This window comes from Danio rerio, chromosome 22 (assembly GCF_049306965.1).
Source record: "Danio rerio strain Tuebingen ecotype United States chromosome 22, GRCz12tu, whole genome shotgun sequence".
NCBI classification, from domain to species: Eukaryota; Metazoa; Chordata; class Actinopteri; order Cypriniformes; family Danionidae; genus Danio; species Danio rerio.
This window is the reverse complement of record NC_133197.1, coordinates 16,189,984-16,204,094: the sequence shown is the minus strand read 5'-3', so window position 1 is coordinate 16,204,094 and position 14,111 is coordinate 16,189,984. Positions and strand designations below refer to the sequence as shown.

At 34.7% G+C, this 14,111-nt stretch overlaps 2 protein-coding genes across 2 annotated transcripts; one reads left to right on the top strand and one right to left on the bottom strand.

Moving 5' to 3' along the window:
• Positions 1–549: 549 nt before the first annotated feature.
• Positions 550–2,033, bottom strand: ier5 (immediate early response 5). Its single transcript, NM_001007197.1, has one exon. It carries the CDS (start codon positions 1,837–1,839, stop codon positions 1,027–1,029), a length of 813 nt encoding a protein of 270 aa, NP_001007198.1. The 5' UTR covers positions 1,840–2,033; the 3' UTR covers positions 550–1,026.
• Positions 2,034–5,149: 3,116 nt separating this feature from the next.
• On the top strand, positions 5,150–14,111 carry stx6 (syntaxin 6). Its single transcript, NM_001017879.1, is given in 8 exon segments — positions 5,150–5,331; positions 7,801–7,970; positions 8,049–8,143; positions 9,303–9,365; positions 9,443–9,571; positions 9,696–9,802; positions 10,829–10,923; positions 13,602–14,111. Coding segments are annotated over 8 exon segments (771 nt in total). The 5' UTR covers positions 5,150–5,296; the 3' UTR covers positions 13,679–14,111.

Sequence of the window (14,111 nt, the reverse complement as noted above, 5' to 3'; positions counted from 1 at the left end):
TCCTCAATTTATAGTTGTTAGATTCAAATTAACCCCAAAAGATTAGATTATCTGTTAGATCTGCAGGTGATGGATACAAAATTATATTAAGCTTTGTTCAGTGGGAACCTGGAGTAGGGCTGGGCGATATGGCAAAAATGTAATCTTGACAATTATTTTCCATATTTAACGATAACGAGATATATATTTTGATAGAAGTTGGTAATACTTGCAGATTTAAAACAATGACAGAAGCCACAACAATTAGAAGGTCCAAATTGCATAACATTTTCGTCCGATAAATATTCGGTGGCCAAAAATTTGGTACATCTCAATTTTAGATTCCCATTGTAGGACGTTTCTGCTGTGTGATTGGCTCTTAGATCAATATAGAGTAAAAAAGTCCAGAGTTTATCGGTTACTGATGTAAATTTTATCACGATTTGATATATCATCAATTATCGGCCTACCCCTAAGCTGGAATTTTTTTATATTTAAATATAAATTAAAAGCTGACATCATTACATTAGTTTTGAATATTCATGAACATAAAGGACAGAAACAATATGGTAATTTCACATTTTTTTAATACGTGAGCTCCACGTAAATTGTCATGATACCAAAATACATAGATTCAGAATGCGACATTGGCGACAATATATACACACACTCGGATATTACAAAATGTACAGGTCTTTATAAAACAAAGACGTTAAAAACAGTGGCCTGACCCTCGTACAGTCAAGTTGATCGACCCTGAATTGTTTCAGCGACAATGTAATATTGACCCTTCATGACACGTTTGCATATTGTTGTAATACCATTCGCTCACATGGCTTTTGAGAGTTCAACACTTCAAGAACTGTTAATCCCAAAGAGTAGCACCAGCATTCAAATAGTTCCTTCACTAGAAGAAAGGCAAGTCCAGGCCAAAACGAGCTTGTGCTTCTGGTGGCACCACCACGCATGCTTTCTGGGAAGTCCCCCATAGTACGTTGTTGAAGCCCAGGCCTGACCACGTGTTATGAGAAGTACAGTACGATACAGTTAGAAAGCTACAATTGCTGTACTCCATGGGTTTAGGTTTTTCAACATTTGGTCGCAGCAGATTTGACCGCTTTCCTCTGCCTCGGCCTCAGGTTTGGTGCCATCTTTGCTGAGAAGTCCTGAGAAACTGGAACCAAATATTGTTATGAGGTTGGAGACGTTCCCCGTGTCCATCTCCTCGGCTTCTTCCTCGTCTTCCTTCGTGTTTGAGGAAGCAACTTTGGTCCTTTTTTGAGGCGCATCGCCACTTTCTGACTCCTCTGCGCTTCTTTTCCTGTTTGAAGAACAAACATGCGTTTTGGGTGGTTGATGTGATTCCCCGTTCACCACCACAGGCGTTGAGTCGCGTTCCGCTACTGTAGTGTCTGAGGGACTCTCCGTAGTGGTTTCCGTTGAAACCGAGTCTAAAGAAGAGTTTTGGTTGCTTTCTTGCTCAGAAGTGGAAGTACAATCCACTCGTTCTGATTTCTCAGCGTCGTTTTCGCGATATTCCCGCTCTTTCTCGCTCGCCTCGGGCTGTTCGGTGAGTTGAGGTTCCTCAGGGCTCTCTACTCGGTCACATTCCGTTGTAGAGGGAGGGAATTTCTCCCGCTCGGAGTCGGTGATGTCCCACTCGTTCCCTTCGCGTTCACTCTGAGCGTTCAGGCACGCGCCGCTGTAGTAGTCACTCAGATAGACCTGGCGCGCGCTTCGGAGGACCAGTGAAACCAGTAGGTTTTTATGCAGTTTAATGCCGCCTCGCTGAACGCGTGAGTTGTAGATCTTCCCTAAGGAGATACTCATAATCCGATGGGCCTCCACTTTGTATTCCATAGCTGGAATCGATACGTTTAAAGTTCACAAACGGTGCAAAGTTCGCCGGGCGTTTCGCCTTTGATTTCCTCTCTCTTCAAAACGTTAACGCGAAAGCCGTTAGTAAACAACAACGTCCAAGTGCTTTTCCGTTCCTCCTGTAGATCAAATCCCGTGTTTTGTTGGCTTCATTCTCATATACAAAATACAAGATCTTGTTATTGGGTGAGTGTAGGAGATTTTATTACCTCACACATTCTCTTCAGCACCCAACAATGGTCTAGGGAGGAATGAGACCGTTTCTATTTTTAACTCGCATTTATACTCCGGCGTCAGCGGCTACACTAGCCAATCGCGTTGCGAGTTGCGCTCTGCCACAGTTGTGAATCACACCCCGCCAAACAGGCGATAGCCAATGAAAGGGCGCTTCAGCTATGAGTCATATTTAAATACTAACGTGGGAGAACTGCTTAAAGGGAAAGAATTGTTTTCAAGCTAAAATAGACGGATATTTTTATATTTCTCAGTGTTTTTCAGGCTGTATTTGTTTAGAAAGTTAAAAATAAACTATATTTGAAACACAACACCGTTTTCACAAGTAAACAGAAGCTAAAACAAGCCAAATGTGACCCTATACACGTATACCAAAACATGATTTACATTTAACGTTGTTTTCCAGAATTATCCCTTTATGTAATATGTTTTGTTTCAAAATATTAACATTTCAGATATATCCATCGCTACATAATAACCATCACACGGTTTCCGCATAGTGTATCGTTGTGTTTTCTGGTAAAAGGGAAAGAAGGCTACTTCCCCTTTAATTTTTTTCAACTGACTTCCTCGACTGATGTAATGGTTTGTCTGCTACAGTCGTGTCACATGACTCTATTGTGCAAATCCACTGCGGTGTCTGGGCAAATGTGAATGGAGCTGCCCGTGGGGGGAAGGGCAATGTTTTGTTTGAAGAAACAGTTAGCAGCTACTCACGAACAGTGTGGGAGATTTTACCCTCAATTGAAGATTAAGATCACGTCGATGCTTTCGTTTTGCGTGTGTATGTCTGGTTCTTAAATGAATAATCCGTGCGTGTTGGTTTGTGAGTCTGCCTGCATTAAGATGTGGGTCATAAACAAACCTGACAGGAAGAGCAGGCTGTGACGTAAGACTGTTTATCTATATATAAACGATTACAGCCATGACTACCGCACAATTTATTCTGCAATGCTTTGTTTGAAGTAGCTCACACAGATAAATGAAAATGAAAGCATTATTATTTACTATCAGTCATAAATCAGCACCCTGTTGTTGTGTTAAGCTCCTGTTTTTAAAGGGGCGATTAAATTGTTGTTCATTAAAAAAAACAACGTCCATATAGACCATTTTGAGGGATGTAAACAAAAACAATTGTCCCAATGTATTTTCTGTTTCACATATTTATTCCTATAGCCTTTGAGAATCTAAAAAGATCCACACATTGATAAATAATGTCGTGAGAGCTGTTTTAATGTATGATTAAATCGCCTCTTGTTACAGTAATAGTTTGATAAGGACATGAACACATTGAAATGCTCTATAAAATAATCATGTATCCCGCTATCTCATCTAGTGCTGATTCTACAGTTGCAGTTCTGCGCGTTGATGGGAAACTGGCAACTGATACTATAAATAAAACCGGGAGTTGATTAATAATTTATGCAGCTTTACTTTCTAAGCCGACCGAGCTCAAGTGTTTCCAGCTGCTTTGCTGCTTTTACATCATACACGTCCTCTAACCAGTGGACAGCAGCACTGGTGTAGATAGTCAACTAATGAGCAGGCGGCGCGCTGTGATGAATAATGGATGAAGAACTGTGTTTCAGTACACAGACGAGCTGCAGATACAAGGATGAAGAGAAAGCAGTGGGAAACCCATAGTTTTGACCCCTATTATTTTAGATTATCTGTAATAAAATGTATAATTGTATTAATATTAATACACACTTATTACATAAGTGTTTAATATACTTAAATAAAGTATATGTTTAAATAAATAATAAATAAAAAATACCGGTGGCACCATAATACACACAATGGTATCAGATTGTAGCTCATTCATTCATACATTTTCATTCATTTTTCTTCAGCTTAGTCACTTTATTAATCAGTGGTCACCACAGAGGAATGAACCACCAACTTATCCAGCATATGTTTTGGAACAGCTGTTGGCATTAGAGCTGCAACCCAGTACTGGGAACCCTCCATACACACTCATTCACACACATTCATTCATTTTCTTTTTGGCTTAGTCCCTTTATTAATCTGTGGTCGCCACAGCGACTGAATCACCAACTTTTCCAGCATATGTTTTACACAGCGGATGCATTTCCAGCTGCAACCCAGTACTGGGAAACATCCATACAATCTTACATTCACACACATACACTACAAACAATTTAGTTTATGAAATTCACCTAGCGCATGCCTTTGGACTTGTGGGGGAAACCGGAGTACCCGGAGGAAACCCACACGGCATGGAGAACATGTAAACTGCACACAGAAATGTCAACTGGCCCAGCAGGGACTCGAACCAGTGACCTTCTTGCTGTGAGGCAACAGAGCTAACCACTGAGCCACCATGTCGCCTGTTACATTTTTATGTTACTATACAATTATTGTACACATACGTAAAAGGCTACACACACATATATAAATGTTAGGAGGACTATATGTATGTGTGCTTTTACAATAGTTCAAAATATCTAAGATCTGAAAACATGGATTTTATTTTTTATTTACTGTGAATTTTCTGTGAATAATAATATTCTTATTTTATGTTAATTTTGGTGGCAAATCAAAAGGTAATCATTTTGAAGTCGGTGTATAATGATTCAGTTAAATTTAATTTTGAGGACGTAGGTTCAATATTTTAGTATGTTATAAATTCCTTTATTCATTTTCCTTCGACTTAGTCCCCTTATTTATTAGAGGTCACCACAGTGGAATGAACCACCAACTATACCAGCATATGTTTAACGCATAAACTATAAATTAGCTTTCAATTACGTAAACATTTACATATAGTAGATTTATTATAATAATAATGGTAAGCTACTTTACATAATATTGCCTGGATGATGAATAGACAGAATGCTGACTACCAACATATATTTAAAGCATTATCTAAATTAAACTAATATCTCGTAAGTATATTTTATATTTAGGCATTTTGCATATTAGTGGCAACGCTTTGTTCTTTTACTTCAACAAACCAAAACAACCCGTGCTGCTGTTTATCTGCCCAGGCGCGTGCGTGTGTCTAGACGCTCGAGGACCCGGATGTGATTCCGCCGGGCAATGGCGGCTGAGCGGATCCGGGCTCTGTCCCGCATGTAAACAACACGTAAAGCGCTCTCCTTTGTCCAAGTAAAGCTAAACCAGCCGCGGTCAGGAGCATGAGATTATCGCACCCCACTCATCGACTCATCTGAGCAGCAAAATGTCGATGGAAGATCCGTTTTTCGTGGTGAAAGGGTGAGTTTCAGGGCTTAGATCGGAGACTAGGGGCGAATATAAGATGTCGAATTAGACACTTTCAGGAATCAGATTGGAGTAACGTTAATTATTTTAAACTTTACGTACATTAGCTATTTGACTTGTCCTACGTTGATACTCGGCACCATTTAAAGCAGCTGTTTCGGTAAGATCGTTATCGTGTTGTCATGGCAACCATAATTATCGATTTTTTTCTCAAACGCTTCATAGCGTTAATCGATATTTGTGTCGTCTTCCCTTTAAAGTGGTATTGTTTTGGGTTGCCAGACATCTGCGTTTTGCTATAAGTTAGGATTTACAAATATGTAACGTTACCATGTTTGTCACTTTTTGGGGATACATATTATGGTATGCTTTTGGATAGTAACGTAATAGCATAGTTTTTTCCATGTCAGACATCCAAAAGCATTGCATTATCATAGTAAAACCTTTCAATTCAGTTCATCTTTTATTTCTATAGCGCTTTTACAATCTAGATTGTGTCAAAGCAGCTTCACATAGAAGATTATAGTAAATTGAAACAGTGTCAGCTTATTTTTGTGTTGAAGTTCAGTTTAGTTCAGTCCATTCAGTTCAGTGTGGTTTAATTTTTACTGCTGAGAGTTTAAACACTGAAAAGCAAATCCATCGATGCGCAGCTCCACTGCTCCCAAACCATGCAAGCCAGTGGCAAGGGAAAAAAACTTCACCAATTGGCGAAAGTGAAGAATTAAAAAAACTTGAGCGAAACCAGGCTCAGTTGAGCACGACCGTTTCTCCTGTGGCCAAACGTCTTGTGCAGAACTGCAGTCTAGGCGCTGTAATAAAGTGCGTGCATAATTATTGTTTAATTGTACCGATTTCACACTTCTTAAGTGTTGATTGTATGATATTGGAAAAATCTAACATTGCGATATTTAGTTATTCTGCGATATAATTATCTGATTCAGATGATTCTGCAGAAAAGTGCATCTGCAATAATTATAATAAACTATCCACAAGCATAGATCAAACAATAAAAAAAGATAAATAAACAGTGTTTTATCATTTTTACGTCTAACGTTAACTTACAAATGGTAAAATTTTTTATGCCTCTGGTTTTAAAATCCTACTGTCCAAAAAAACATGAAAATGATAGATTATACTACAGACTCAACATTGCACAACCTGCGATGTGACTATTGCGAATGACTACATTGCGATATTGATGCTGAAACGATATATTGTGCAGCCCTAGTATTGATATTGTGTATAATCATTAATAAGTTACGTGTAATTTTTTAACAAGCACTGGGGGTGTAAGATAATTATATTTAGATGTGCATATTTATGAAGCAGGTTTATTTTGACATGTCAAAACGAAGGGACCAAAAGGAGGTGTAACATTGGGGAGGAAAAAAAAAAAAAAAAATATATATATATATATATATATATATATATATATATATATATATATATATATATATATATATATATATATGTATGTATGTATGTATGTATGTATATATATATATATATATATATATATATATATATATATATATATATATATATATATATATATATATATATATATATTTTCCCAATGTTACACCTCCTTTTTGGGCCCTTCGTTTTGTATATATATTAAACGACCAAAAGAAGATCACAGCATTAATAAACCTGTAAAATTAAGGTATTACTATTGAACGACAAATACTAACTAGGGCAGGAGGAAGACAGATACATAAGCTGTCCTTAAAAGAAATCAGTATTGTATAACACTTCAGCTATTGGTTTTTATAAAGTGGGGATTTATATTATTGGGGGTTATCTATTGTAGTTTCTCATCAAATATTCTGACCAATCAAATACTCTCTAGTGTCTGACATACCCACCCCCCTCAAGATGCTTTTCATTTGCTTTATCCATTGATGCATCTTTTTTGAGATCAACCACTCTCACTGGCAGAGCTGTGATTAAAAACGAAACACTCTTGGATGTTTTTTATAAAGGAGAGGGGCTACTCTATGTCCCACCCTGTCTTCATGAATTTTATTTCAGATTACAACGAAGAAATCAAATTCAAAATGCTAATTTTAAAGCACTTCACAGCACCTTTAATTTATCACATTTTTTATAGGATCGCATCCATTATTTTTGACTTTTTAGTGAGAGTTGCATCTTTTTTATGGGCTATTTTCCTGCTTAATGATTATACACATCAGACAGTCTATTAATTTTCAATTTAATAATAATTATTCTAAATAATAATACTAATAACACTTATTAATAATAAATTACAAGTAAAATATTTTAGTATTTGGCTAAGAACGATGTATTTGAGAACTGGTCAAATTCTCTTTGGAAAAAAACAATTATGATCATATGTTTATAATTTTCATAATTATCTGCACACTCTGTAGTATTCTTGTCTACATTGTAGTAGGTCAATTAACCTTGAGGCTTAATTGAATGTATTTGTCTTAGAGAGGTGCAGAAGGCTGTAAACACAGCTCAAGGTCTTCATCAGAGATGGATAGAGCTGCTACAGGACGCGGGTGGAGCCAGCAAGGAGGAAGTGGACTGGACCACCAACGAATTACGAAACAGTTTGAGGTCCATTGAATGGGACTTGGAGGACTTGGATGAGACTATCAATATCCTTTTAGCTTAGTCGTCATTGTTTGGTCTTGATGCTGTTTATATGTTGGTTGTAGCCTTAACCTTGTGTTTAAGTATTGTGGAGGCCAATCCGAAGAAGTTCAATCTCGACGCAATGGAACTGGCCAAGAGGAAAGCCTTCATCACTAGCACACGGCAGACAGTCAGGGTGAGCTGATCTGACCGACTGAAAGCACATTTACAACTAATGTTTTAGCATCCACAGTAAAGCCTCATGTTTTAAGTCAAAATAAAGAACAGGTTATATTTTTATTATGACGTCTAAGCCTATGATAAAAACTAAAATGTACTTTTCATTTAAAAATCTTGGTATGGATTTGGATTTTAAATTTGAATGGACATAAAGGTCAACGGTCAAACCCAAAATAAATGTTTCTGTGTCTATGAAAGCCTGTAGATTCATTTTAACTCTACAGACGTAGAATGTTTTGGTTGGAAAAATCTCATTTGACAATTATATATACTTATAATATACAATCATAATTTTAATGACCTCATCTGGCGACATGAACTGCAAATATATATACATTGCTATTATCAGATGCCCTCTTGATGACTGTTTTCTCAATGTTTTTTTTTTCTTTTGGCGTTTATTTTGTTGTTCGTATTCCTTTCATGTATGTGAAGAATGAATTCAATCTAAGAATAAATAATTTTTTAATTAAAAGTTATTGACTGCAGTTCACTTATTAAGAATAGCAGTTTTCAAAGCAGGATATATTCTGATAAAAATGCTGGAAATAAAGTGATCGTGAAGTTTATCATTGCTATTAGTCATGATTGTGGGTTGATTTAAAAAAATAAAATAAAATAAAAAACATTTAGAATAAAAAAAAAAACATCATCATGGTGTTTGTCCTTAATATTATAGGCCTGGACACTATGGAGTTATTTTGTTTCTTTATTATTCAATCAAAAATATTTAGTTTTAGGGAAAAATTAAATACACAGTGATTAAAAAATAAAAGTAAATAAACATTTTAAACAAGAACGTTAATAAACAATAAACAAGAAAAGATTCTAGATGTGCAATACATGACAGCAGATCAGAGAGCACAATGAATAAGTGTGCAATGGAAAGTGTGGTAACTGCATAATAAGTCAATAGTGTATGTTTTTCAATCCAAAATATTTTATCATCATTTACAAGTTTTTTAATTAAACGTTTTTAATTTATTTGCAATCTTTTACTTTTTTATTGGTGTATTACATTATTCCCTAAAACTAAATATTTTGATTGAATAATAAAGAAACAAAAATAAGTCCATAGTACACCGGCATTTATAATAGATTAATTTATTTTGCAGGAGATGAAAGACCACATGACCAGTCCGATGGCCATTACAGTGCCTGAGAAGAAAAATCGACAGGTTTGATATTAAAACCGGATTTAGCTCTGACCGTTTTTGTTGTATTTTTAAATTGACAATTTATGTTCCCTTATCAGACTTTAATGGGCGAAGGTGGATCCCGGGGCCCAATCTGGCAACCGAGTGGTGAAAAGTACACTAGACTTGACAATGAGCTGCAGACGGCAAATTCACAGTTCATTGAAGAACAACAGACGCAGCAACAGGTACTCAATAAAGCGGTTCACAACACTATAAACTGGTTATTAGTGCACAATTAGCATTTTTGGCAATATTGATGAGCATTTATCAAGAGAGTAAACTGTTTGTAATTGTGTGTTCACATGGCAGCTCATAGCAGAAAAGCAGGATGAGCATTTGGAGTTGGTGTCAGGAACTATTGGTGTATTGAAGAACATGTCTCAGAGAATCGGACAGGAGCTGGATGAGCAAGCTGTGTGAGTTATATTAATATTGATGAAGCAGGAATTTATATATTAATATATAATCTTATTTGAAATATTGTTAAAATTATATTTGTATATTATATATAAATGAAAAATGATTTCTAAAGAACAGTGTTTAATGTAACTGTGATATGTAAAGTATTACATACTCTTCACAGTATATATGGATAAATAAATAAATAAATATATATAGTATTTTTATTTATAATGTTTAGTGTGTGTGTGTGTATCTCCCTCTCTCTCTATTTATATATACTTTTATTTAGGAATTAAACATTACATTTCTATGGTTTACAAAATATGCAATATTTGAGAAAATCTAGTATATAAAAATTTTTGATAGGTCATTTTTATCACATTTTTTTATTTTTACTTGTATATTGTTTAAAATAGTAAATGTTTATTTCAATAATTCATATAAACGATTTAATATATAGAATTTCGCAGATCTTTTTAGCTCACCAAGTCTTTTTGATTTTATGTGAATATGTAAAATGTATTTATTGTTTTTATATTATATTTTATATTTTAGTAATGTTATTGTATTATATGCAAATGTTTATATGATTTATTTACAATAACCAAACAAGTGGATCTAATTGGCTAAAAATAAAAGTTAAAAAACATTTTTTATTTTATGATTTAGGTTTTTAGTTATCATTCTCCATTAATCCAAAGATTTATTTATTTTTTTTACAAAATATTTTATGCTGAAATAGCAACAAAAAATTTCTGCATATTCTGTAAAAAGCAAAAATGACTTGAATATAATCTTATATAAAATATATGCTGTGTAAAAATGACTTATACTTCATTTATATAGCAGAGCTATAGTAATGATATTTTAGACTTTACATGAATACAGTAAACTATTCTTGTTGTTAAAAACCTGAACACAACCTTTTAAAATGAACAAAACTGAGCTGTTCTGGCTGAACCCTGACAGATTTGTCTAGTCATTGCGGTTGAGTTAACAGACCTTTTCTTGAATGGACTGTGTGTCTGGACTGTTTTCAGAATGCTGGATGACTTTTCACATGAGATGGACAGCACTCAATCCAGACTGGACAACGTCATGAAGAAACTGGCTAAAGTTTCTCACATGACCAGCGGTGAGTAATACAGCACATACGCTTCATTTCACTCTTGCATGGTTAATACTGCACTTCAAATCATTCTCAAAATACATTCAGAAGTCATTGAGCTGAAACATCAGATTTTCATTTTTGACATCCTGTCTGACACACTATTTCACTTTTTTCTAAAATGTGACCCACAGTACTAGTCACTTATACATCATCTGAAAGCAGAGTAAATGCGTTTTGAATTGCTATATGCAAGGCTTGAAATGATCTTTTTTGATCACCGGCCACTGTGGCTAGTAGTTTTCCAACATTATTAGCCACTCTGCATATTCACTAGCCAAAATTTTGATGTTGCGAAAATAAATTTTATATGCATAAAATACTATTTAAATTTTAGACTATGTCCCCATGCCTCCTCATTCATTTCAGTTTTTGTGTGTCGTGTATGAGCTTGCTCAATGAGCATGATCAAAAGGGTCATGGTTTCTTAGTGTTATATTGCAATTAGTTTTTATTTCAGATGACTTTTCAGAGCTCAGAAATAAGGATTTACCAAATTTAACAATTATTATAATTATTTGGTAGCCACAAATTTTAAATGTGTCAAAACAAGCAAAATATAGCTGTATACTATACTTTTTATTGAACAAAACATTTCATTGCAAAAAGCAATTGATTTTTTTAACAAATAATTATTGTCATGTACCTAAAACTATGCACAGTAATCTGTCCTGGCTAAAGGTTTCTCGGATCACCAGTTAACTACACATAAATGGAGAGTTAATCTCCCATTAAAGCAATATTCTAAAAATGGTAATTAAACCATGTTAACAAAAAAAGAAGCAAATAAAACCGTAAGCAAATAAAAGCAGGTGAAAAACATATCGTGTGATAATGAAAGGATGATCACATGCACATGGTTAACTTTAGGCCAATAAATAATCTGTTTAAAGTGAAAGCAACCGAGAACTAGAGCAACGAGAATTGAGTTTTGGTTTGTTTACTGTATGAAATTTACTTAATGTTTTCATAGATCATGATTTTTCCTAATACACAAATGATTTTGGCATAAAAGAACAATTTGGCTTTGGCAGAATCTAAGGCTGGTGTTTGTGGTCCAGGGTCACACATTTAGTTGGTTATAGCAGTTTTAATATATGTAAAAGTGAAAACTGTGTCAATTCATAAAGTTGGCACTTTGCATAGAAAGAAATCCACCCTGCATTTCCTGTTCAGAGGACCCTTGGATTTCCTGTTGTAGCTAAAGGTGATTGGCTGCAGTGCCCCTTATAAGGCAAAGCATAAACAGGAAGTCCAACTTCCGGACCTTTTCAAAGGAAAGGTTTAAGGGTAAATTTCACCAGAAAACTGACACTTGTATGTCTCGATTACTATGTATGTGTTTTGGCAGTTCATTGAAATATTGGTGTCTTTATGACAAACCTTCAAATGGTATTTTTAAAGAATTTATCATAAGCGTAATTTTTTGGGGGGAGGGTATTTTTCCTAGTTATAAAGTAATGAATAAATAATTCAGTCCTCTTCTCTGTTATCTTTCCAATTAATTTTCTTGTTTTAGTTTATTCAAGCTGTTGTGTGTTTTTATTGTTGTTTTATTACTGATAGTGCCAGATTTAACAAACAGGGCAAATTTGCAGCAATGCAGAAAATGTATTTACTTTTATTCATCACAATAAATTGTTCAAGAATGAAAGTAAATACATTTATAATAAAAAAACGATTATTTTAAAAACTATTAACTTTCCTTTTCATCAAAGAATCTTTTGTAAAATGTATAAAAGATTCCACGATACTGTGAAGCAAGACAAAAAAAAATTCAGCACTGATCATTGTGAGAATCATTATTAGTGATTTTGTACCAATAATGACTGATCATAATATTATTATGATTTCTGAAGGGTCATGTGAACCTGTAGTAATGATGATGATAAATTCAGCTAAGAATCATAGGAATGATATAAATGAAATTTCAAACCACATTTAATAAGAAAACGCTTACTTAAAATTGTAATAAAAATTCACAATTTACCAGTTTTTACCGTAATTTACTGTAACTTCAAACCAATGGCTGGTGCCAAATGACGTGTGGAAAATCTACATGTTTTCTGTGGTCCTTCTCCAGCAACAACAACTGCAGCCGTTTTAAGCTCAACGTTTAAAGACAAGTTTTTTAGGCATTAAATAATGGTGCAAAAAAATTAAGATTCGAGCAGCGCAAACGTTAGTAAATTGCATTGCGCAATCTCCTCCGATGCAATTTGCGACTTCTACCAATGCATTCAGTAAGGTTGGTCGCAAAAACAGCTGCGTCCACACCGTTAAGTAGATACAACGAGGCAAATAAGGATTAAACGTGTCATCATTTTTCTCCATATATTTTCTCCATAAAGAAATCCATATATGCCAAAAAACACATCGAATTAGTTTACAAATGAAGTTATGCATAATAAAATGGAATGACACAGGGAAAAAGTATTGAACACATGAAGGATGGGAGGTGTAGAAAGGCAGTGAACACACAGAAAGCTGCTGAAATCTCTCTCGAGTAATGAAAACATCATCTTGGATGTCCTCAGAGTGAATATTTTAATAGTATTTTATTATATATTTGTAGTACTGCTTTAAAAAAAATGACTATGTAAATAAAATCTAAGTTGAATTTTACCCTTTGCTGATCTTCGCAGATAAACGTCAGTGGTGTGCGATCGGCGTTCTGCTCGCCATCCTGTTTGTGGTGATCCTCCTCTTCATTATTCTGTGATCAAACCGTCCTCTCATGAATCTTCACTCCAACTGAGGTGCTTGGAAAGACAGAACAAACTTTCACAAACAAAACTCTTTCTTTCCATATCTACTTCATTATACAGTAGAGCCGTTTTTTTTTTTTGTTTTTTTTTGTTCCTATAAACAGCTCAGACTGAAAACGATGGGCTTTAAGCATGGGCTATTTTTCGCAAATGCATTTCGGTTTCGCAGTAATGCAGTCTGAATCATTTTATATGTCCTGTAGTGTCGTAATCCAGGGTAATCATTTCTTTAGAATGGACCATGAGTTTAAACACTTATCTAATGTATTGTTTTTCTTTCTCTAGTATTGAAATGTACAACATTTCCTGAGCACTGCTTTAATAGTCAGATTAAACTACTGTAAATAATCAACACTAACTACAAACTTACTAAACAATGGAGTTTAA

Coding starts and splice junctions, on each gene's coding strand:
- ier5 (NM_001007197.1), bottom strand. CDS start 1,839: ATGGAATACAAAGTGGAGGCCCATCGGATTATGAGTATCTCCTTAGGG.